This window comes from Dryobates pubescens, chromosome 13 (genome assembly GCF_014839835.1).
Source record: "Dryobates pubescens isolate bDryPub1 chromosome 13, bDryPub1.pri, whole genome shotgun sequence".
Lineage (NCBI taxonomy): Eukaryota > Metazoa > Chordata > Aves > Piciformes > Picidae > Dryobates > Dryobates pubescens.
The window spans coordinates 18062357-18087870 of NC_071624.1; the positions used below are offsets into that span (position 1 = coordinate 18062357).

The following is a 25514-nucleotide window of genomic DNA, read 5'->3' on the forward strand; positions in this document are numbered from 1 at the left end:
AGCATAACCAGTCTCCATGGAGAACATCCATCAGTTCACAGTTTAACCCTGCATGATTTGCACCAGCAGCAGAACACAAATGTGACCAATGCATCAAATTTGGGAAGCGCTCCCTGCAACAGTAACTTTGTGAGCAGTATCAGTGCGGTTCTGGGGTGACTGCATGCCAGAGAAGCTTATAATTACAAGTTCAGCTAATACACATTTGCTCTCATAGAATTCAAAAGACAAAACTCCTATTGATTGAGAAGAAACCCACTTATTAGCCAGAAGTTTTTATTTATGATCTGTTTCAGAGAGGCCCCTCCCCTTTCCTTTTCTCTTACCTTTTAAATAACTTCTATTCCTTTTGTATTTTGCACAATGAGGGAGGAAATAATTATAGGCCTCTTTGGTGACAACTGGTACTTCTCCTCCTCTTGGAAGTGGAAACAGCAACTAATTCCCTTGCTAATATTTACTTGTGGTATGTGACATTCTCCTCTCAGTTTACGCTTGATTAAAAAAAAAACACCAACCAAAAATTAGGGAATAAAAAGGATTATGTTGGGGTTTTTTTTAGACATTTATTTATGAACAGATCTTTTTTTGACATTTAAAATGAAAGTGTTTGGTTGGGTTTGGGGTTTTTTTGTTACTTTGAGAAAGATCATTCTAGATCCCTGAAGCGAGATACCACAACGCTTAGGTGTAAGTAGAACAGCTCCTGGAGGGGGTGAGGTGGGGAAGGGGGTGGGGGTGGGGGGTGGGGAGAAAGAACATGTGCACAGAATGACATTACTATTCAACTGTTTTACTTCAGTCACATACAAAGCTACTCTACACTGACTAGTCTCAAAACACACATGCGATCAGATTTTATTGGCATCAACAGTAAGGGAAGGTGAATTGCAGAGTCACATGCAGGAGCACTCAGAGAAAAAGCAACATTTCAGAACCATAGGTGGGAGAGTTCATACAAAGTCTACCACAGTTATAGATTAAAATCCACTCGGCTTAATTGGTTCCATTAACTTTGATGAGACAGCATACTGCAGTCTGTTTACTACTTTTACAGGAACAGGAAGAGATCACATTATCCAGATGTAGCTCTTCAGCTCTATAAATTATCATCAAGGTTTGCTGCTTGCATTATTCAGAGCTGCACACATTCCGCTCCTGTCTCATTGATCAAGACAGGCTTTGGACTGTAAAAATTACAAATAATGGATCTGCAGCTTTTTTGCTTTACAATCCACTGGAACAAGGAACAGCTGTTGACATGTACACAAATTTATTTTAAGGACACAGCAATCACAATGACAGAAACAGAACCATTACTTTAATACTGGAAGCTTTCCTCTGGAAACTGACTTGCACACAGTTAGATCTGAAAGCCTTTTTAACAGTGTCTTGGGGGAGGGAAACACAGCAAACCTTAAATATATTAACTTCAAACTTTATGTGCTTATCTCCTCTTTTTGGTAGCTGGTGGCAGTTAAAGCTCTTCAAAGTCGTGGCCACTTGTATTCATTGCTTCAGGGTGCATTACCCTTCCCATGAATAACACAGTACCTGTGGAGAAAGTGGGAAGGGAGGACGGGAAAGAAAGATGTCAGAAGCAGAACAACTTGAAGCTAGAAGATAATGAACACAGAGTAAGTTCCAGAGAGTGTGGTGCACAATCTCCTTAAGGACCCACACCTCAGAACTGGGTAGCCATGAAAGGCAATGGATCACTAGCCCTAGAGAAAAGGATCTCTTTGTATTCAGAGGTGAATTTCGGTGCTCCTCTGCTTATTCTGAAGGCTTGACTGAAAATCCACCAGAAATCACCAGGAAGCTTCCCTTTCATTTCTATGGTTGTGCTGAAGGCCCATGATGTATTGCCACCGATGTCAAATGGCTATGACAAAGTACTGGTTTCTAGGCTGGGGACTCCCAAGGTGGCAGCTAACCTTTACTGAAGTGTGAACAGCTAATCAGAGTAACTTTCATGGTCACTTCTGACCCCTCACACGCCTCACAGCTGCTAGATAACATTGCTCAGAATTAAAAGTGAGCCCCAGAAGCTGCACACCAATCAATTAAGAATTATGGACAGACAGACACTTGGAGTTCACAGGTTTACGCCATGCTGAAGCATACAACACACAATAAGGAATTCTCTCTATGAAGACTGCTCCACTACACTACTTAATCACCATTTACATCTTTCCCACTTCATACATTTCCGTCTAACCTGTTTAAATACAGTCATCAATCATGAGCACTTGAGGTATTTTTGAGCAGAAGGGTAACCATCACAGCTTTGTTTCCAAAGTTTCCCACCCTTAGATTTCCATACCAGTGACAAGCTTTCAATGTTTAACTATAGTTGTTGGCAATTTCTTTCTAAGTGCAACATTAAGAACTGCCCTAAAGCTACCAAGCTCTACTCTGTTCTAATTAAACTTCTTTTGGGGGAGATTTTTTTTGTACTGAGTAGGGGAAAAGGCAGATACCCTACTCTAGAGACATTTTTGCCTAACTATACAGATTGGATGTTCGGAAGTTCTTCACCATGAGGGGTGGTGAGACACTGGAACAGGTTGCCCAGGGAGGTGGTGGAAGCCTCATTCCTGGAGGTTTTGAAGGCCTGATCTAGTGTGAGGTGTCCCTGCCCATGGAAGGGGGGTTGGAACTAGATGATACTTGAGGTCCCTTCTAACCCTGACAATTCTATGATTCTGTACCTCTACAACAGCAAGAATATTCCACTTAGTTTTGGTTAAAAACTCCCTTAGAGTGGCCATCATGTCTTCCACACAAAAGACCCTCCGTAGCTAGACTGTAAGCATTGTTGCAATCTAAATGGTTAAATAAACATTGGTATCTACCAACAAGGTTCTCAAATACAGAAAAAAAACCAAACTACCAAACTGAACCTACTAGAGTTTGTTTGTACAACATGTAAGATACCACAACACACACCTATAGGGCAGTCTGTGGCTACACAGTAACATTCTGTTATCCAGGCACATCCACATCATTAAATTACAAATAAAAAACTAAGGAATTAGTTAATCATTGTCCATTTGGCTAGTAAGTGCTGTTCTCATCCCTTGCCTGCCACAGAACACTTCGAGAGCACAACAGAATTATTCATTGCTGTAATATCTGTCCATTATGCAAATCATTAGGTACCAGGAACGTATCTCACTGGTCTCACTTCAGCCAAGCTCTTAGAGAATTCAATGATTATGGGTATTCAGGGCAGTAACACTGTGTTCTCTGAAGAAAAATGATTAATTTTTCTTCCCTGGGGTTTTTAATCACTTAATTGTGAATCTTTTTCAGGATTATGTCAGATATTTTACTGTCTTACTTGGAAAAACATTTTAAGGGGACACAGGAAAGGTGAGTCACTCAACAGTAGGTATTTTAAAATAGGTTAAGAAAAATTCACAACACAAGGGCCAGTTCCTTGGTCAAAATATGCGTTTTTCTTTTGTGTCCTTGCTGAGGTACTGTGAAACACATGGCAGGATCTGCAATATCCTCACCTGTTCTTCTGTTCCTGACCAAAAAGAAAAAGGGATGGTCGACTATAACCTGTGGATACAGCACTGCCATTCTGCTAATGGCAATCATTCCTGGAGGAAAGAAAACACAGGCAACTTGTTAAATATCACTGCACATTCTCTTGCTCTTCATGACAGACACTTGTGAAGCTCATGAGCAGACACTGAAGTCCCACACTCTCCGCACTAAGCGTCGCCAAGAAACAGGATAAAAAAAACGAACATAAAGGAGCCCTACAGAATAATTGCAGGGCCTGTTTGTGCTTTAACAATGATGAACAATGGAGAGTGGCACAACATCTCAGGCTGAGGGAGCAGCTTATATATTTTAAGATCCAGAACCTCTAGAGGAGTTACGACTCCCGCTCACTTGTAGAAAGAAAATGCATTACATTAGACAGCCCTGCTGACCTGTCTTAAAACAGCTCCAAGCCTGGAGTTGGTAGTGAAAGGTAACCTTTAATAACTATGGAATATGCAACAACTAAATGGGCTGATCTTGCTGCTTTTAGCTGGAGCCTTTAAATAATGCAGAGGTTGAAAGTAAAATTAACTGGGAATCGGGCAGAATTGGGCTCTTTGTTATTTTTACTTGGAAATGAACGGCTTTCTCTAGGTGATCAGTATTACTTCCCAGTGATTCATTTATTCTTACATCTTCCTGCACTGTTAACAAAGACTCATGCATGCCTGTAATGAAAACACTTTTCAATTCCAGAACTCTCTTCTGAAAAGCACAATCCTTGCTATTCTGGGTCTTCATGCTACATGCTGTTTAGCTTTCCTGGCTACACAGCAAGTCAGTTTTAAAAAATTAATTAACAGAGAGTGCCCAGACAGTTGATTTACTCCTGCTTTTCAGACAGGTACCTGAGGCAGCAGCAGCTTCTGATCCTTCCTCATTAACTTCTAGAAATGCCTTGTGAAACGCCTTTGCAAGGTAAAGTTCCTTGTTATCTGGAGAGGAAAAGGAAACACATTTCAAGTGTCTCAACAGTAAGATTGAAGCATTTTAAAAAACAAACCCCAAACATTGCCAACCCCCAACCCCCCCCCCAACATTATTATCCACCTTCTGTACCAAGTAGGGAAGGGTAAGAGCTTTGTGCATAGCAGTTGCATTAAAATTCCTCCTGCCAATACCTTTAATAGCACTATTTACCTCACTTAAATTTGTAGTGTTCTCTTATACTATGGATATTAAAATAGCTTGGCACTGCCTAGAGCATCAGCACACCAGAGAGAATCAAATGACTGCCCTTGAACACAAGAGTGGAAACCATTGGGAAATCAGGGTTATGACATTAGATGGCAAATATTTATATAGAAAGAATTTTCTTTCTGCATTAGGTACAATATAGACTTCCTCCAGGAAAATGAAGTGGGCTTTTTTTCCTTCTTGTCACTACACTTAAAAGAAGCTGAAGATAAATATTTATTGGAAATATCACCATGGAACTGTTTCCTTTCAGTCTTGTTTGCTTTCCATCCTTATTTGTCAGTATTTTAATAACGGTCAAAGCCTACTCCTGCTTAAGTCAGTGGAGGTTTCATTACTCTTCTTCAGTGGCTAAATGATCAGAGCTATTGGAACACTCAGGACCTTGCAGGAAGCAAGACAAGTGACATTTAATCCATTTGACTAAGTTTCATCAGTAAGATATAACAAGGATGAGATACACATTCATTGCACCTGCATAAAATCCACAGTGACGACAGCACAACCGGCAGTTAAGAAAGGAATAAAAGCTTTCTCAATGGGGAAATACACGAACATGAAAAACTAACCTAACCACCCCAGTGAGACAGCTGTACCATTCTGCATTCCTGATCCCTCACAAAACATTCAACACTAAAACTCTCGCTGAAGGCTCATGAAGGAGGGAAAGCTTGGGACTATTCATCTAATCGTTCCCCATTTATCTTGGCTCTCACACCAATAGCCACTAGGTCTAATACTAATGCAAGCCAAACCCCCAAGAGACAGCAGTTTAAAATGTCTCTCCCCAGCAGATCTCATTACTGCTACACACACTCCAAACTGAAGTAAACCTCCTCAGTTCAACTGCTTAACTTGAACCTTACCAACAAAAGCTCCAAATCTTTCCCTTTGGAACTGTGTGCAGCAAAATATAAACGAGATTGCTAAATGCTGCCCTAATTCCAGGCTTCAGCTCCAAGCCTCAGTAGCCTTACCTTGAAAGCTAGGATAAGGCGTCCAATCTGCTAGTTTGAAAGGTGGGGCATACAGCATTCTCTTATTTTGAACACTAAGCACAGATTCTCACGTCTTTTGTCTCCCTAACTGCTAACATGAATGCCACCTAAAGCCACAGTGCGGTTGCATTCCAACACTTCCATCACCTCCAACCATTAAGTGCAAAAAATAAACCACCAACTAACTAACTAACTACTACCATGCAGCGGTAAACAGCTATCCCCCAAAGCTTCCATGCCATAATGGAGGCATTAAGACCCAAGTTTTCACAAAACGATTTGGAGCAAGCACTGGATATGCAAGAATATTTACATGGGTGATGAGGAATAGACAGCCAGGACAAAAAGGGTGACAGATGCATGCACAGCAGCAATTCCTCTTGTCCATGGCTCACGTTAGGGGCGTGCTGCCCTTGTAAACAAGGCAGTTAAAGCAGGATTCTTGGTAAGGTTTTTGGTTGGTTCCCCAAATTCACCCTTCCAGGCAGCTGTACTTTGCTATCCTCACCCGAGTCCGTTTCAAAGCCCTGCTGAGCAGCCGCACATACAGCTTTGCACCCTCCATGTATGAATGCTGCTTGATCACTAAACGCTGGCTAAATGGAGTTCCTCATCTTAAACCTCAATACATTTTTATGCTTAATAACTAAATGCCAGCTGAGCCTAATCACTCATTTCAATCACAGGGTGTTATTTTTTTATTACAGCACTTAAGCCTGCCCCTGTGACCTGCAATATTCACAGCAATAATCTGGATTTTCATCCTGAACACTTCATTTTACATAGTTTGGTGGTGTATGTGGTTAGCCTAAGGTTTATTTATGGTCAGACCACTTAGCACCTCAGAAGACTGGTCTCCATCTGAAGGGTTTATAGACCTTCATTCCGAGAGTAGAATCCTAGAACATATAGAGGTTGGAAGGGACCTCCAGAGATCAAGTCCAACTCCCCTGCCAAAGCAGGATCGCCTAGGGTAGTCCACACAGGAACACATCCAGGTGGATTTTGTAAGTCTAGAGAAGGGAACTCCACAACCTCTCAGGGCAACTTGTTCCAGCACTCTGTGACCCTCACTGTAAAGAAGTTTCGCCTCACTGTGATGTGAAATCATCAAGTTTGTATCCATTGCTTCTTGTCTTATTACTGCATACCACCAAAAAAACCATTGGCCCCATTGTCATTTGTCACCCACTCCTCAGATATTTATAGACATTGACCAGATCCCCTCTCCTCTTCCGAAGACTAAACAGTCCCAGGTCTCTCAGTTTCCCTCCATAAAGGGGGATGCTTAAATCCCTTCATCATCTTCATGGCTCTCTGTTGGACTGTCTCCAGCAGATCCCTTTTTCTCTTGAACTGGGAAACCCAAAATTTGACACAGTATTCCATGTTTACTACCAGGCATAACAGTAGGTCTACTTGTAAATGTAGTCAGGATGTGACTATTAAAGAAAAACAACTAAATTTTGTTAAGTTGTCAGGAATATAAGAAAGGACAGTGCAGATGAGAGCAGTATAGCCAATTAGTGTAGTGTTGTTCTTGCTTCAGGACAAGACAGAAACAGCCTTACACATGAAAACAACAAGTTACAAAGCAAAAACATCCAGAATCTGCAGAATGCCTTCATTTTATGCAGCACTGATAGTTTTGATTGCTCTGAAACAATTTAGTTGTTTTTTAATCCTACTGATCTCATGAGGTTAAGGAATAACCAGTGAAGATCTCTGTGGTTTAGTTTCTCCCAAGAGAAATATCTTCTCTTTGGTTTCAATTTGTTGCCTTTCACCTCATCTGGTAACTTTGTCCTTGGATGCTGAAAAGAGCAACTTCCACATCCCAATCTACTTTGTCTAGACTTTTCTCTTTTTATTGTCACTATCACATGCCTCTCAGTCATCTCTCTCTGAAGTGAACAAATCTATTTTCATATAGAAGGATAAAGTTGCCACTGAGTATTCAGGCAGCCTTCTCTTTGTCTCTTGTTTTGTGACTGTCCAAGCACTGACTGAAAAGCGTCAATATCATACAGGTCTTTGTCACTATTATACATCTTTCCTTTATGGCTTTCACTGTGGATAAGGTGGTGCTTACCTGAATATCTACTATCACATTGTTCTTCTCTAGCAGCTTCTTTAAATCTGCATTTTTATTAGAACCAACATGATTTGATTGTTAGCATCTCAGAGAAGTCCCTTGGAGCTTTGATGGCAGAGCTTAAGCCTTCTGCAGGACCCTAGCCTAGATATCCATTAGTGTGGGGGAGTAATCTGATGCTGCCTTCTAATGTACATGACTCTGTTAACATCACACTTCATTTGTCATTACACTCCATATGTTTGCAGACTCCTACTCATAGCTGCCAACTGGTTGCTCTGCACATCTCCTTTTTAAAAAGCACTCAAGTTTACTGGCTTTTCTAGCTTAGGTTGTCCCAGAAATACTATACCTACCTCAGTCAAGTCTTTGAAGAACATCAGTCCAGCAAATAGCTCTTCAAAGTACTTTATATCAGAGAATCATAGAATGGTTTGGATTGAAAAGGACCTTAAAGATCATCTAGTTTCAACTGCCCTGCCATGTGCAGGGACACCTCCTTCTAGAGCAGGTTGCCCAAGGCTCCATCCAACCTGGCTTTGAACACTTCCAGGCTTGGAGCCTCCACAACTTCTCTGGGCAACCTGTTCCAGTGTCTCACCACCCTCATAGGGAAGAACAACTTTTTAACATCTAATCAAATCAAGCTTCCTTCAATTGGCTGCCATCACCCCGTGTCTTTGTAACAAGTCCCTCTCTAGCTCTCCTGGAGCCCACTTCAAAGACTGGAAGGCTGCTCTAAGTTCTCCCCAGAGCCTTCTCTTCATACTGTACAAGCCCAACTCTCTCAGCCTGTCTTCAGAAGAGAGGTGCTCTAGCCCTTGGATCATCTTCATGGCCTCCTCTGCACCTGCTCTAATAGACCCATGCTCCTCTTGTGTTGGGGGCTGCAGAGTTGAACATACAGTGGAAGTAATTAATTAAGAGGACATCCCTGCTATGCAGGTCACCTTGAGATTAAAATCAATTGCCATTTAAGACATTATTAACCAATTTTTAAAAAAATCATCATTTTGAAGAGAAGGAGAAATTGAGCACTGAAGATAGTTCTAAAGGGAAGACCTAAGTGGTGTTAAAAGAATCAAGCACCAAGTTCATGCATTGTCTAAATTATAAAATCCAGAAGTAAATTATGTGTAAGTTATAAACAACCAGAAGTTGTTGTAAGATTAGTTTGAACACCTGATGGAATCAGAGATGCAATTAAAACTTGTCAAAGTCTTTCACTGGAACTAAGAATCAGAACACAGGCAACTAGGCAGCCAAATAAGAACCTCCTCCTACTCACCTGTGCTAATTGACAAAGAACTTAATTTCTGCAAGAAGAGCAACATTTAAGATGTGCATCTGGATGAATACTTTCTCTTTGGTTGTCACAATCAGACACCTGGAAGATAAAGCTGACTCATCTATTTCCATTTTTCAGATTGAGTGGTGGAAAAAAGGGGATCTAAATATTGAAAAGCAAGCCTGTAATGCTGCAATTTGACTTATATGCACTAAACCCACATGGGTGATTTCACTGAACTCAACAATCTGTGCCTGGATCTGATTACAGGATTAGAGCCATTGTGGAAATCACAGAAGGTTTTCCTTGACAAGAATCCAAAAGCAAGAGAAGAGCATTTGTAAGTGCAACAGAATTTCTCAAAAGTCTCCTTAATTGCTTGTATGATGTGTACTGGCTGTGTTAAAAGTGTCCAGACAATTATCAGCATTTAAAGTTTCATGAAGAGAAATTTTCTAGAGGGCTGACACTGACGTGCAGGTAAAATTCTGGCTTCCAAGTTCTCTGTTACTGGGTGCAGCATTCAGGTCTTTGTAAAAGCAGGTTCTCAACATTTTTCTGCATCATTTGTTTTTAACTTCCTCCTCCCCCTCGTTTTACATTGGAAAAAATCAGAAATAGAATCCCAGAACGTTAGGGGTTGCAAGGGACCTCAAAAGATCAGCCAGTCCAACCCCCCTGCCAGAGCAGGATCACCTACACATCCAGGTGGGTTTTGAATGTCTCCAGAGGAGACTCCACAACCTCACTGGGCAGCCTGTTCCAGTGTTCTGCCACTCTCACAGTGAAAAAGTTTATCCTTGTCACAGAATATTAGGGATTGGAAGGAACCTCAAAAGCTCATCCAGTCCAACCCCTCTGCCAGAGCAGGATCACCTAGAACAGATCACACAGAAATGCATCCAGGTGGGTTTTGAATATTTCCAGAGGGAGGTCTTCATGTGGAGCCTCCTCTGCTCCAGCTTGCACCCATTGCCCCTTGTCCTCTCTCTAGACATCACTGGGAAGAACCTGGAGCTGTCCTCCTGACAATCACATTAATGAGGTCAGATTCTGTATTTAAATTACTTAAAACTTCATCTTCATAGCATCAACTGTGGGGGGTTCATTACTTCATCACTTTCAAATTATTTCTTCACCATTTGTGAAAGACTCTTTCATCAACCTTTCATCAGCAAGAATGTTACAGTAGAACTCCTGCATTCTCTCTACACACTGCTCTACTTTACTTCATAAACAAGTTACCCTCTAAAAGGCAGAGGAGTCCCTCCAGTCATGCAAAATGTGGTATTTTGATTTTGTACAGTACAACTGTCAAAGAGAGAAAGCTTTAAACAAACCATTAGTCACATGCTTTGTAACACGGGCACGTTCCAATCTGTCTGCTAACCTCCTGACTACAGAGTTAGGCCCTGATATATAAGTGAATTTTACATGAAATTAGATAAAAGCCAAACTCTGCCTTTGTGGCTCTGTTTCCTCTGTGTATTTTCCATTCTCCTTAGTACTTTTCCTCAAGTAAATACTTTGCTATATATAGACCAGAATTTATTGGAAAGCTTCCTTTGGGGTGGCAGAGAAAATGAAGGTGTTTTTCTTCAGAGAAACGTTGTTGCTTTAAAGAAGGATTTTTCCTTTATTCAAATTCCTTTCACATCTGCTAACTAGTTTTTTTCCCCACAATTTCACTGGAAAAGTGGAAGTGGCAAAACAGCTCCGTGACAGACTATAAACAGCTCCATGACACATTATAAACAATAATTCAAACTTAAAAGTGAAAAGGAGATGGAAATCACAAACATTTCTGCTGTGAATTTGAGGAAGGTTCACTTCCTTTATTTTGAATAAGCCACAGGGGTGTGATTGCAGAGACAGACCATTAAGAAGAACAGGCATTTGCCACCAGCCAAGGATCTATCTGGCTGATTAGGCAGTAACCATCACAGCTGTCTCACAATGACCCATGCTTCTAGACAAGGAATCACAGAATGCCTTAGGACATCTCTCAAATAGACTTGGTTGCTCAAGGCCTCATTGAGCCTGGCCTTAAACACCCCCAGTGAGGAGGCATCCACAACCTCCCTGGGCAACCTATTGCAGTGTTTCACCACCATCGTAGTGAAGAACTTCTTCCTAAAATCCAGTCCGAGCGTACTGTCTCTCAGCTTAAAAGCACTCCCCCTTGCCTAATCACTAGACACCCTTAAGTCCCTCTTCAGCCTTCTTGCAGGTTCCCTTCAGGCAACTCTAACATCTCACCAGAATCTTCTCCAGGCTAAACGACTCCAGCTCCCTCACCCTCTCCTCATAGCAGAGGTGCTCCAGCCCTTGGATCATCTTTGTGGCCCTACTCTGGACTTGCTACAACAGCTCTGTGTCCTTCTTCTGATGGGGACACCAGAACTGGATGCAGTATTTGAGGTGGGGTCTCATCAGAGCAGAGTAAAGGGACAGAATCCCCTCTTTTGCCCTGCTGGCCACAAGCCTCTCAATGCAGCCCAGGACTGCTGGCTCATGGTGAGCTTCTCATCAAGAACTGGCTTTAGCAAAACTCAGGTCTAGACAAACCATACTACATACACTGCTTGTGTCTTATGCAAGAATAAAAGAAATTTTCAGGAAAAAATGACTCCTCTACCTTTGTGCCATATCAATACCTTTAAGGAGGTATTAAGAGCATAAATTTCTCATTTCCACCTGGATTTCTAAATGGGTTGGGTGTTTCAAGTTTTGAAAACGAAGTGTTGACAACATATAGAAATAGGCAAGCTGCATAGGTAGCTAAATTGCTTTACTCTCAGAACTCTTCCTTTCCTGTGCTGCTTCTATACAGCAGGTATCTGGGGAGATGACTAATTGTACAACAGCTTAATGCTCTTAACGCTGTGAACAAATAGCCTCTGGAGATAAAAGATGACAACCCCCTTGCGTGAATCCCATTTGCCATCAAGGCACTGAAGCCATATATTGCTCTAATGTGGATGTGCCTCTTGCACAGTACTATACTTTCTATTTCTAGTTCTAAAATACTCAAGAGTGAACTTTCCCAGGTCAAAAATCCCTCCCCAGAACCACACCCCCAGATGGATTTCTCCACTGATCCTACTGCTCCTACAGTAAACACACTTTGACATTACACACACTTTCACAGCACGCAAAGAGATCACAAGGGATCAAAACCACTGCCATCCCATAAAACAACTTTGAAGGGCTTGTTGGTTATCTTTAAGGGAATTTCAGTACTTCCTCATGTGCCTTGAAAGACAATACAAGAACCTCTTACCAGACATCCCAGTGAGGTCAGCACTACTGCTGAACAGCTCTGTAATTCCGAGACCCCTCCAGACATCTTTCATATCAATTTCCTGTTCTACTGTGAACCTGGAGAACATAACAGATAATTACAAGAAGCCCAGCTGTAAGCAATACTTATTGTTATTAGAAGGTTAAAAATTTTGAGTAATGACAACTGAAACAGAAGTAGATAATAGAAAGTAGGAGATTCAGCAGGGATTGCATAGCATAGTGCGACCTTCTACAAAAATGCTTAAAAGCAAATTAGTTTACTCTCACAGTTGGATTTTTTTTTCCCCCCTAATGCAAAAGCAATCAAAAAATATGCTAATGGTATGTACAGTTCCTGACATAAAACCTCAGTGCAAAAATTATGCAGTAGCTAATGTAAATGCTTATTTTTTTATACAAAAGGTTTACTCTAAAAACTGAATTTAATTGCGTGCATACCAGAGGAGAATATCAAATAAGGCAAAGGACAGCATGAATTTCACAGGCAAAGGAGTAGGAAAGCAAGAATCATAGAATGATGGGGGTTGGAAAGGACCCCTGGAGATCATCTAGCCCAACTGCCCTGCTAAAGCAGGGTCACCCACAGCAGCTTGCCCAGGATCACAACAACCAGGTGGGTTTGGAATCACAGAATCACCAAGGTTGGACGAGACCTCAAAGATCATCAAGTCCAACCTGTCACCACAGACCCCATGACTAAACCATGGCACCAAGTGCCATGTCCAATCCCCTCTTGAACACCTCCAGGGATGGTGACTCCACCACCTCCCTGGGCAGCACATTCCAATGGCGAATGACTCTCTCAGTGAAGAACTTTCTCCTCACCTCGAGCCTAAACGTCCCCTGGCACAGCTTGAGACTGTGTCCCCTTGTTCTGGTGCTGGTTGCTTGAATCTAAAGAAAACTCCACAACCTCTCTGGGCAGCCTGCTCCAGGCTCCAGCACCCTCACAGCAAACAAGTTTCTCCTCCTGTTCAGATGGAACTTCCTGGGTTCCAAGTTTGTGCCTGGTGCCCCCTGTCCTGCCACTGGGCACCACTGAAAAGAGCCTGGACCCATTCTCTTGCCATCCACCCTTTAGCTATTGATCAGCACTCAGCAGATCCCATATCAGTCTGCTCTTCTCCAGGCTGAACAGCCTCAGGTCTCAGCTTTTCCTCATCAGAGAGATATTCCAGTACCCTCAGCATCTTGATGGCCTCTGCTGGACTCTCCAGTAGTTCCCTGGCTCTGTGAACCAAGAGCCCAGAACCAGACACAGTACTCTAGATGTGGCCTCACTGGGGCAGACAAGAGCATATTCCATTTTTATTTAGACAATATAAACAAAGACCTGCAGTTATGAACAGGAATAAAACCCATTTCTGACTCAGCTTCTAATTACTCTAGTGGCAAAATTTTAATTGGGTTTTGATTGCGAGCAAAGAACAGGGGAAACAAAAAGCTATTTGCACAAAAGCACAGGTGAGCATAACCTGGCAGGATTTCAGGGCTAGATGCTGGAATGACAAATGGAGACTTACCCTGAGGGCAAGACTTTGGGCAAAAGCTTGTTTTATTGACAAAAATTGCTTTTAAAACATTAAATAAAAAAAAAAGTTATGCCTTGTGTCAGTAAGGCACAAAGACTCAAATCCCTCATGTATGGCCAAAACCAGACTGGACACAGCTGGGGAAACAGATGTCAAAATAATACTAAGAACTGCAGCCTCAACCAGAAAACACTGTAACTCTCCAGATATCTAAAAGAGACCAACTGCAAATGCTTGCTGTGGGTGAGCTGTGGGTTTTCTGTAACATGACCAAACAAATGATCAGTGATTTGCATTATGCTGGCTGTGAGTAGCTGGAACTATGTAACACAAAATATACAGTCCACAAGGTACTGCTGCAGCTTCTCCAGCAAACCATTCAGAGACGGCTCTGCAATTACACTGCAGTCCTTAGTGCTGGGCCTTACCTGTTCCAGAACCAAAGAAAATATGTGCTATAGCCTTTTTCAGGATTAAACTTCCTCAAGTACAGGGAAGAACATGTTCCCTTCAGGACAAACTACAGCCCAGAAGTCTGAGCAGAGAACAGCTAATGAAGAGCTGATGTATGATACCTTGGCACGCACAAGCCTTGGCAGCTTGAAAAAGAATTATCTGGACATCACAAGACTACTGGATCTGAGTCAAGTGGATCTTCATCCCTTACAACATTTACACAGAGAGAAAAATCCAATACACAATCTACATCCATAATGAACTTAGAAATGCCATTAGAAGCCAAAAGAAAAATAATCTATGATGGAACAGATACCAGGCATTAGTCAGAGAAGAATTTTATGCAAGTTAAAAAAAAAGATCTGGAGATAATTCAGGACTGATAAATGAGTGGTGGCATTGCAGGTGTTCATGTAGCCTGTCCAGATGAATTCCAGGATAAGCCTGGAATAAAAGCACAGGAACCAATTCTTGTGATTTTTGTTCTGGCAGCTCTCAAAAGAATCAGAAGAGACCAGCAAAGATTTACGTTGCTCATCCTTTAAATTTTCGCTGCCTCACAGGCTCCAAACCTCCAGACCAGTTTTATTCTCACTTACACACTTATAAAGTAGGCCTAGATCTATTTTAGAGACTTCAGTAAAAAAAAAAAAACAACTTAAAAACTGAACTGAGTCTGGATTCCTAATGCTAGAGTTCACTGCAGTTACACAGTGCAGAGGTGCTGCCGGTGGACATGGAATAAATCCAGACTGAACTAATCCAGAAGTATTTCTTCCTATATTAAAACTACATCATAGCATTTTGAAGAACACATCCAGCTGTGCCTGGCCTTACAAACGTGCAGAAAAGGCAAATCAATGTTAAAATGCATTTTATAAACATTTCAGAGTGCTGTATTTTTCCCTTTTTGATTTTATTGCACCACAGTTAGTATTAAGCATGCCAAGCTTTCAAGACAATTTAGCTATTAACCAGCAATGTCAAACTAGTCAGGATTAGCAGGATAGGGCAGCAGCAAGAAAAAGTCTGCAAGAAAAGCAAAATGCGAGGTGACAAATAAGAAAAATAACTGAAAAAAAGGAGCATTTTTCCTCCAACTGCAGAGAATCACTACAAGATACAAATGGAAATCAGGTGGGTTTAAGTCTCTGGACCACTAGACACATTTATCTGCTACTTGATGAGTTGTGACCCAGAAAGCAAGCATGACAAAAGATGCTTTTGCATGCTAATCAAGGAAGAGGCTTGGGAAATGTTTTTGAAGAAAGGAAACCAAACCCATAAAGCCTCATCTGAATATGCATCTGACAGAAGAAAATGCAAACAAGTTGATTTGTTATACTGCTAAAGAATACCTACAGGACCGGCTGTAGCAGTCATAGAACTACTGGATAGAGGCTACCCCCTTGACTGAAACCTCTGGAAAGGCAAACAGGGAACAGATGGACGAGTGAAGGTCTCTGCAGTATCTGCACAAGTGAGCTCTGGCTTTTTATGGCAAATAAAGTACACTGAAAATATCACATCAGCTGTATAAATACCAAACTAGCCCTTTATGACAATAAAACTAATTGCTTACCTTCTCTCCTTTTAGTTTTGCCATGATAAAACCCCACTCTGAAGCACTGTTCAAAATAGTATCTCCTATCCTTTCCCACCTGCTCTGAAGGTCAGTGAGAGTTACAGATAAGCTATTAATGATATTTCAAATATTTTCGCTGACATCAGAACCAGCCTCTTTTAAAAATAATAGGGTTCCTTTACACTTTGAAATTTACTTTTGGGCTATGCAATCTGACATAAACATCTGGTAGGACTTATCCCCCAGCCCTATCTGGATTTCTCTGCATTCCTTATAGACAGTGATGCAGATATTCAGAATCAAAGCTGACAAGCTAGAACACAGAAGGGACATTCAATCTCACTTCCCAAGCCAGGCATTTGGTGTATCTCCAGACTCTGGAAGTGTCGAGCCACACGACACTAACCCTGACACATGGTTATTTGCAGGGTTTGTTGCAGGGAGTGAACCAGGTGGGCTTTTCTCCAGAGTCTTTTATGTGCTTCTTATGCTAAAAATACTCTTAAAAGAAACCATAAAAAAAAAAAAAAAGAGAAGCCAAATTTAAAACCAAAACAAAACACCCAACAAACCAAAACACCATTTCAATACTTGAGTATTAGAAGTCATGGAACAGTTGCAACTGGGAGCACAAAAAAAACCTGGTCTGGTGTGAGAAGAGCTTCCGTGCTGAAGCACTTCTAGAAGGTTCTCCATCACACATGTTCATGGATGTATGCTTCTACAGACCACCTTAAAAAGCACTGAGTAGAAAGCTTTTAAGGAAGAGTGATTCTGCATATCAAGAAGAATGAAGATGTGAGTTAGCTCTGCAGTTATTTTTACAACGCAGGCTCCCCACTTCCTACATGTAAAGTGCAGTCCAAATAGCTGAACAAAAATACTTCCCTTAATTTCCACTGTCTTTGGATCTCTCCCACACAAAATGAAGAACAGAATGAGATGCTTAGGAAGTAGAATTAGATTGAGACTCTAACAAACAGTTCTCTGGAGGGTTTAGCAGAGAATGATGATATTTTAATGAAATTTAAAACTCACACAGGCATGAGATTAAAATGATGCATTTGTGTCATTGACAGTTCCCTTAGTTATATGTATCTGAGCATTTAGGGTTTGCATAGAACATGAACAGGCCACATCAGACCATCTTTCTTCTGGTTTACAGACATTCAAGACAGAAAAAAAAAAAATTATGATGGCTTCATCTTTTTACAATGCTGTGCAACCCCTTTGAAATGCTGCACTTTCCATGAAGTCCTTAGATGCTCAGGATCCACAGGATCAAGGAGGATTAGGGTGCACTTCCTAGACATACAACAAAAGTGCAATCCAGCCTAGCCAAAGCCTATAATATCAGTGCTGAACAAGCAAAAGCAAGGAATTGCAGGTTTTCAGGTTGGTTCTAACATATTAAACTCTGCAGAACAAAAACCAAACAAAACCATGGCCTGAAATCAACAATATTCCTGCTTGGAGGACAGGCCCTCAGGATCTGAATACCTGTTTTAACCTAGCAAGCAGCCTACAATACATAGAATACATAGAATACATAGAATACATAGAATAAACCAGGTTGGAAGAGACCTTCAAGATCATCGCGTCCAACCCATCAACCAATCCAACTCCGCCCAAGCAACTAACCCACAGCACCAAGTACCCCGTCAAGTCTTCTCCTAAAAACTTCCAGTGATGGTGACTCCACCACCTCCCCAGGCAGCCCATTCCAATGGGCAATCACTCTTTCTGTATAGAACTTTTTTCTAACATCCAGCCTGTATCTCCCCTGGCGCAGCCTGAGACTGTGTCCTCTTGTTCTGGTACTGCTTGCCTGGGAGAAGAGACCAACATCCGTCTGTCTACAACCTCCCTTCAGGTAGTTGTAGAGAGTAATAAGGTCACCCCTCAGTCTCCTCTTCTCCAGGCTAAGCAACCCCAGCTCCCTCAGCCTCTCCTCGTAGGGCTTATGTTCCAAACCCCTCACCAACTTTGTTGCTCTTCTCTGGACTCGTTCCAGCAAGTCAACATCCTTCCTAAACTGAGGGGCCCAGAACTGGACACAGTACTCGAGGTGCGGCCTAACCAGTGCAGTGTACAGGGGCAGAATGACCTCCCTGCTCCTGCTGGCCACACTGTTCCTGATGCAGGCCAGGATGCCATTGGCCCTCTTAGCTGCCTGGGCACATTGCAGGCTCATGTTCAGTCTACCGTCGACCAGCACCCCCAGGTCCCTCTCAGCCTGACTGCTCTCCAGCCACTCTGACCCCAGCCTGTAGCTCTGCATGGGGTTGCTGTGGCCAATGTGCAGAACCCGGCACTTGGATGTGTTAAATCTCATGCCATTGGACTCTGCCCATCTGCCCAGCCTGTCGAGGTCCCTCTGCAGAGCCTCTCTACCCTCCAGCAGATCAACTCCTGCCCCCAGCTTGGTGTCGTCAGCAAATTTACTGATGATGGACTCGATGCCCTCGTCCAGATCATCAATAAAGATGTTAAAGAGCATGGGGCCCAGTACTGATCCCTGGGGCACACCACTGGTGACTGGCTGCCAGCTGGATGTGGCACCATTCACTACCACTCTCTGGGCTCGGCCCTCCAGCCAGTTCCTAACCCATCTCAGTGTGCTCCCATCCAAGCCATGGGCTGACAGCTTGGCCAGGAGTTTGCTATGGGGAACGGTGTCAAAGGCCTTGCTGAGGTCCAGGTAGACTACATCCACAGGCCTCCCCACATCCACCAGGCGGGTCACCTGATCATAGAAGGAGATCAGGTTGGTCAGGCAGGACCTGCCCTTCCTAAACCCATGCTGGCTGGGCCTGATCCCTTGGCCATCCTCTAAGTGTTGCGTGATTGCACTCAGGATGACCTGCTCCATAATCTTTCCTGGCACTGAGGTCAGGCTGACAGGCCTGTAATTCCCTGGCTCATCCAACCGGCCCTTCTTGTGGATGGGCACCACATTGGCCAGCTTCCAGTCATCTGGGATCTCTCCAGTGAGCCAGGACTGATGAAAAATAATGGAGAGTGGCTTGGCCAGCTCATCTGCCAGCTCTCTCAGCACCTTAGGATGGATCCCATCTGGTCCCATGGACTTGTGGGGGTCCAAGCTGCTGAGGAGAGCTCCTATCACTTGCTCATGGAACACAGGGAAACCATGCAGCTCCCTGGCTCCCTCTGCCAGTTCTGCAGGCCAGCTGTCTGGTAGACGTTCTTTCCAGCTAGTAAAAACTGAGGTAAAGAAGGTGTTAAGTACCTCTGCCTTTTCCTCATCCTGTGTTACAACATTTCCTTCCATGTCAACCAAGGAGTGGAGGTTGTCCCTGCCCTTCCTCTTGCTATTAATATATTTATAGAAGGACTTTTTGTTGTCCTTCACATCAGAGGCCAGTTTAAGTTCCAAATATGCTTTTGCCTCCCTAATTTTCCTCCTACATGCCCTAGCAACCTCTTTAAACATTCCATGGGTTGCCTCACCTTTCTTCCAAAGATTATACACCCTCTTTTTTTCCCTTAGTTCAATTAAAAGTTCATTACACAGCCAGGCTGGCCGTCTGCCCCGGCGGCTCCTCTTCCGGCACACTGGCACAGCCTGCTCCTGAGCCTTCATCAGCTCTTTCTTGAAGCAGGTCCAGCCCTCCTGGACCCCTTTATTTTTAAGGGCTTTCTCCCAAGGAACCCTCTGAATTGTTTCCTTGAGCAACCTGAAGTCCGCCCTCCGGAAGTCCAGAGTGGAGGTCTTCTTGCTGGCCCTCTTAGCTTGACTGAATACTGAAAATTCTATTATTTCATGGTCGCTGGCCCCTAAACAGCCTCCGACCACCACATCACCCACCAGCCCTTCCCTGTTGGTGAAGAGGAGGTCAAGCATAGCCTTGCCCCTGGTAGGCTCACGCAGCACCTGGGATAAGAAGCTGTCCTCTATGCAGTCTAAGAACCTCCTAGACTGCCTCCTCTCTGCTGTGTTGAGATCCCAGCAGATGTCAGGCAGGTTGAAGTCGCCCATGAGGACAAGGTCAGGAGATCTTGAGACAGCCTTATACCGAGCTGGTAGCTGGTATCAATGCCAACATTTCAGCTGGAATTTCACCTTGGTTATCCTGAAGTGCTGAACTAAGCCTGCATGATTTAATAGCCCCAAAACAAACAAGCAAGCCACAAACTCTTCACTAATAACAAAAAAATATGATCCAAATCAAAACCCTTATGCAGCTGCTCTGAGCAAGTGAAGCAAGGCAGACTTTGGTTCCTTCACTGGCAAGCTCCATGGGCTGCAGAAGTTAGCTAAGTACATATTTCAGAGGGATGGTTTTATGCCTCTTCTGTGACTATCTCAAAACCCATCAGCACTGGTCTGGTCTGTTCCTCATGAAAAAGGAACTCAAGAAATCTTGTTTTTAAATAAATAAATGGGGGGAGGGTTGTGGTTTGAGGTTGTTTTGGTGGGTTTTCCTTTGGGTTTTTTGGTGTGTTGGGATTTTGTTTTGTTTTTGAGAGAAAATGACCCTCATTTTAAAAAGCATCATTTCAAAACCATCTAAGGCATTGTGAAGATATTTTAAGTGTAGAATAAGAAGCAAGGAGGTCATTAGAGAGCCAGGTATACTGGAACAATCCCTAAGAGAAGATCTGCAGACCATAGCACTGTTACTAGACACTAGTTCCTCCTGTGCTCTTCAAATAATTTATGGTAGAGAGATAGCATTGTAAATTAGATTCATGGTCTGTTTCACATCTATGCAAAAAGTGGATTAAAATGTTGATCACTTTAGTCTGGGTTAAGCTGGAAACAATGATTTGAGGCCGAAAATGAGAAAGTATAATTTAACAATTCCGTACAAATCTCCCCTTTGCTATTAAAGGAATAATACACAATTTCATTTGCACACAGATAATGCCAACAGAAATTGGAAAGTTGTGATTAACTCTGCTTTGGCTACTCATTCAGGTCCTATTACAAATGTATAAGTTTAAAAAATGTTCACTTTATAATTGGATAGCATCTTTCAAGATATAAAAATTTAATTTTATTCCACTGCTGCTTTCAATTTCTCAGAGGACAGAGCCCGCAGGCCACATTTCATAACATGTCTTTCTGAGTCAGAGCATAAAATATTTATGAAGTGTTTATTTAGAGCATTGATAAAATCCTGTAGATCACCTCTGAATCCCTAATGAAAATCCAACACCTTGAGAGCAGGCAATTAATCTTTGGCATTTTTTGTAAGGCAACTGCAGCATTACCATATGGAATTGCAAGCTCAGGGTAGTTATCTTTTCTAATCTGAAAATACTGAAGGTACTCAGCACCTGGCTGTACCTGGTTTGCCTTTGTGCAGCTTCAATTCACAAGTGGTTTTGAGGCTCTTGGATAAGAGCAACAGGCATGACAACTAGCCTGAGGATGGAATTAAAAAAGACATTTTATGACCACATGAAAAGCAGGACTCAAACTCCTGTCTGAGAGCCTGGCTACAGAGAACGTTGCAGTCTCTGCTTTGGGTTAAGAGCAAACCAACCCCAAAACCCATTGTTGTAAATTTTATTCAGCTCATGCACATCATTAATGTTTTCAAGGACTTTCCCATGCTGAACTTGAGGAATTAAAGCTTCTTAAAATCTGGAAGCTAGTTTTCAGAGATTCCTTATACGATCAACAGGAAGATACTTCAGTTGTGGGTCTCCCACTGAAGAAATTCCTTCAGAGAAGATGCCCAACTTCAGTATCTGATGCATAGGCTGTGAAACACTCCAGTTATAAAAGGTAAGCTCAAGGGATGGAAGAATCCTCGTATTTTGCTTCTCATCAACATCTAGGTAAGGTTTGGCCAAGCTTACAGGAAAAATATCCTAGGAGAAATGGCCCTCCCCTGTGTCTGAGGGGATTGTTAACACTAAAGCTCCTGGGACTTCAAGCTCCAAGATCAAAATAAAAACAAAAATCACAGGCATAGTGTGCAGAGTTTGTGTAAAACCTGCAATGCAGCTCTTTGCTGCTCTCCTTGCTTCTTCAAAGGAAATGTTACTTAAAAAAGAACTCTTACTAAATAACCCCACCATGCTGCTGTTTCCTCACTTGCTCTGACTCCAAGTGTAACAGCTTTAAAGCAAAGTGGAATTCCATCTCGAGCTGGAACCAGGGCATGCTGACAGCACCAGTCCATCTCAACCTAATTTCTCCTGCCTAGCCTTGTTTTATGGTGCTCAGCTGCAGTTAGCTTCTTGAAAGTGGATTTTGCTTTGGAAAGAAGGCTGATAGGCAAGAATCCCAGCAGTCTATCTCGTTACATGTGAAATATAACAACCTCAAATCTCCAAGTCACCTGAGAACAAAGAACTGTTTTAATGATTAAAAGGGTTCCCTCTAGTTTGTTTCTCCTGTTGCCATGTAGCCAGTCCACAGTGGCACAAAAGTGAAGCAGAAACAAGTCACATCAAACTTATGCCATACTCTTGTATAAACACTTCAGTGAAATCATTATGGTTCACTTGGAGGACATCAAGATCCAATTCTACATTATTAGTGACATTTAGTAGTAAACAGCACTGTTGCTAAGTTGAGTGCAGGGCAAGTACGGAAAATATTTGATGGTAGATGAAACAGAATTCTAAGAGAGATAACTAAGCTGTGTATGTGAGCAAATATGCCACTGAGCACACACAACTTATGTCTACATGAACTGACTGAAGTTTCATCCCCTCTGGTAGTAACATCTTGTTATTCTATTGCTCCCCTAAGGAAAGAGAAACCAGCATTTATTACGGCCAAGAAAAAAGACAAAAGGCACAAACTGACTGGAATTACCTCTCCACACTCAAACCATTTGTATCTACACAGGCATACACCATTAGAACTTTTTAAATTAGCAGCACACAGAAATCTAACTAGGACCTAAATGAAACATTTTAGCTTTTGTAATTTAGCCTTGAAATATTTCTGTGTCTCCTGTCTAAATGGAGCTTGTCCATAATGAGTTCTGCAATACCCTGAACATCATTTAGAGTGAATATATCCCTGATGATTAAATTCTCCTTTCTGAAGCTTACATATGAAAAGGATGCAAATGCAGTGCTCATCTGTTGCTCCAGCAGCCATCATTCTGTACTGCACCCACCCTCTGGGCTTTCTTGTCAAAGCAACCTTCACGTGGGTGCTACATAACTGCAGATTTGATCAAGACGTTCAAGTTTCACCTGCTCTGCTACTTGGATGGGCTGAACACAATCTTTCCCCTTCTACTGACACAGGAGCTTGTTCTTACCTTGGTAAATACACTTCCACTTTTTGCTTCTTTACAGAATTAGCCCATTCATTAATTAACGAGGCTTTGACCAGTGGTTCCAATGTGGCCAGTGGAACCTCCTGTCTGGAAAGAACAATCATCATACTAAGCTCATCTCCCTCATATGGTATTTCCAGAACTTGATAGATGCCACCTGCTTCATTGGAGCCATCACTGAACTCGCCTACAAAACAAACCAACAAACAAAAAGCCACAACAAAAAAGCTATTAGAAGTATTTTCTTTTGTTTTCACAGGAGGTAGGGGGAAAAACAGAAAGGCAATATTGGGGTATTTATTAGATAGTGGAACTAGAAATGAAACTTTGTGGCATGCTGTATACAATTTCTTGTGGTTTCTTCATCATAGGATTTGAGGCTTACATCCACATTATGGAAGAATCCAAGCTTATGCAATCACACAGTTTGTACATAATCATACTTTTGAACCTACCACCTAAACTTCCACTGGTTAGACTGAGAGAAGTCTGAAAGCTGTTAAAGCTGCCAAGACTTTCAAGGAAATGGGTAGAGGTTTATTTTTTAATTCAGAAGAAGTAGTTTTTAAGTGATAAGACTGAGTAAAACACTGTCAATGCTAGATACTGGAGAAGCCACTTGGGAGCTCAAGCTAAAAACCCATCATTAGTTCTGCTGTTCTAAGAATCCCTATTTTACCTTTCTAAGGATATTACAACAGTCATTAGCAGACATTGTTCATTTTAATAATAATGTTCAACATAAGAAAAACATTTCAGTGAGAAGCAAGACTGGCTCAAGAATTGTAAAGAGGTTGGATATAGTGGATGAACGTTCTGACATCCATCCTGTGGCACCAAAGTTGGACCCAAAAAGGCAACCAGGAAAGAGGTCATCATCAATGTTGCTGTTTAGTTATAATGCACAAGCACACAAGTTACAAAAAGACATTATAAAACCAGGAGTCCCTTCCTCAGGCAAACACCACATTCAAAAGTCCAGGTGAAAGAACAGACAACAACACAAATGAGTACTGCTGCAACAAACCTATTAAGGGAAGACTTAAAAGCTCTAAATTGCTGAAGGTCCAACTCACCATAATAAAACTCTCCCTGCTGGTACATCATTGGGATTTGCACTTCACTTTCATCATCTTTAGTGAAAGAAAAAGTTCTTGTGTTTTCAGGTCTAAACTGTGATTTCCAATTGCCTTTAAAGTAGATTGCATTGATGAGAGCCAAGTGAGTTAGAGCACCAAAATCTCTTGAAGACACAAAATCTTTGATCATATCTAGGAAGGAAAGCAACTGTCAGTCTCCACGTCAAATTGAGCATTAAATCAAAACTTAAGACAGCCTGAAAAATGCAAGAAAATAAAAAGCTGTGCTAACATGCAATTTCCAATTCAAATGTTTCATTAACTCTCAAATTAAACTGCCAGTGTTTTGTAAACCTAAATCACACCGGAGGCACGGAAACCCTTCCGTCAAGTACTTGTTAAGTCAACTGTTTCTGGATCACAAAATAACCCTCAGTGAAACCAAGTGGAAAAGGAATCATGGAAGCAACGCTTACACTCCTGCTACAATACAGCACTATAATCAGAACTTCTACAAGCTTTGGCTCCATTCCAAAGCAAGCTCTTAAATGGATGCTTAATTTAAGCGTAGAAACACACCAACTGGAACTTCACCCTGTCCTGTTCTGAAGGGAGCTTCAGTGTGAAGTCAGGAGGACATGACTGAATGTAAGGACTAATCATAAAAATTCCACATAAATCCACAACATTTTTCTCTCAAGAGCAAAACACCAAAAAAACCAAAAAGCTATCTAGCATCTGCTCTGTTCATGGGAGGTGTGTCAGCTGAGCCTGGCAGCTGCTTAGCTCCTACTCCTAAATAAGTCATTTACATTAGAATCCAGTCTGTTACCTGCTTTAGCTCATCTTAAATGGCTTGCTTTTCAGCAAAATCATCTTGATTTTGTTAAATTTGGTGCACTGACCAGATTTGTCACTATTCTTGAAGAACTGCAGCCTACTTCAGACAGCTTTTTTGGTCGCTTCTATTTTTAACTAACTTTGCAATGCAAGGTGTTAAACAAACACATTCCTCAGTCTGATTGTTACCTCTTAATCCATGGTTTAGCATAGAAAATAATTCTGCTTTCTGGAGCATATGACACTGACTGGTGTGAAATTTGCGTAGCATGAGGTAGTACTTCCTCTGGCTTGCTCTTT

The 25514-nt window shown here is 42.0% G+C and overlaps 1 protein-coding gene across 4 annotated transcripts in view; it reads right to left on the bottom strand.

Annotated features, from left to right (window-relative positions):
* Positions 1-746: 746 nt before the first annotated feature.
* Positions 747-25514, bottom strand: part of SERPINI1 (serpin family I member 1) — a 62454-nt gene continuing 37686 nt past the window's right edge. For all 4 annotated transcript variants that reach the window (XM_054166184.1, XM_054166185.1, XM_054166188.1 and 1 more), the window contains 6 exons: positions 24372-24566; positions 23278-23482; positions 12426-12523; positions 4413-4499; positions 3525-3614; positions 747-1554 (listed from right to left, as the gene is read on the bottom strand). In XM_054166184.1, coding sequence (XP_054022159.1) covers positions 1478-1554; positions 3525-3614; positions 4413-4499; positions 12426-12523; positions 23278-23482; positions 24372-24566 — 752 coding nt within the window. In that variant the 3' untranslated portion in view covers positions 747-1477. The remainder of the gene's footprint in view (positions 1555-3524; positions 3615-4412; positions 4500-12425; positions 12524-23277; positions 23483-24371; positions 24567-25514) is intronic.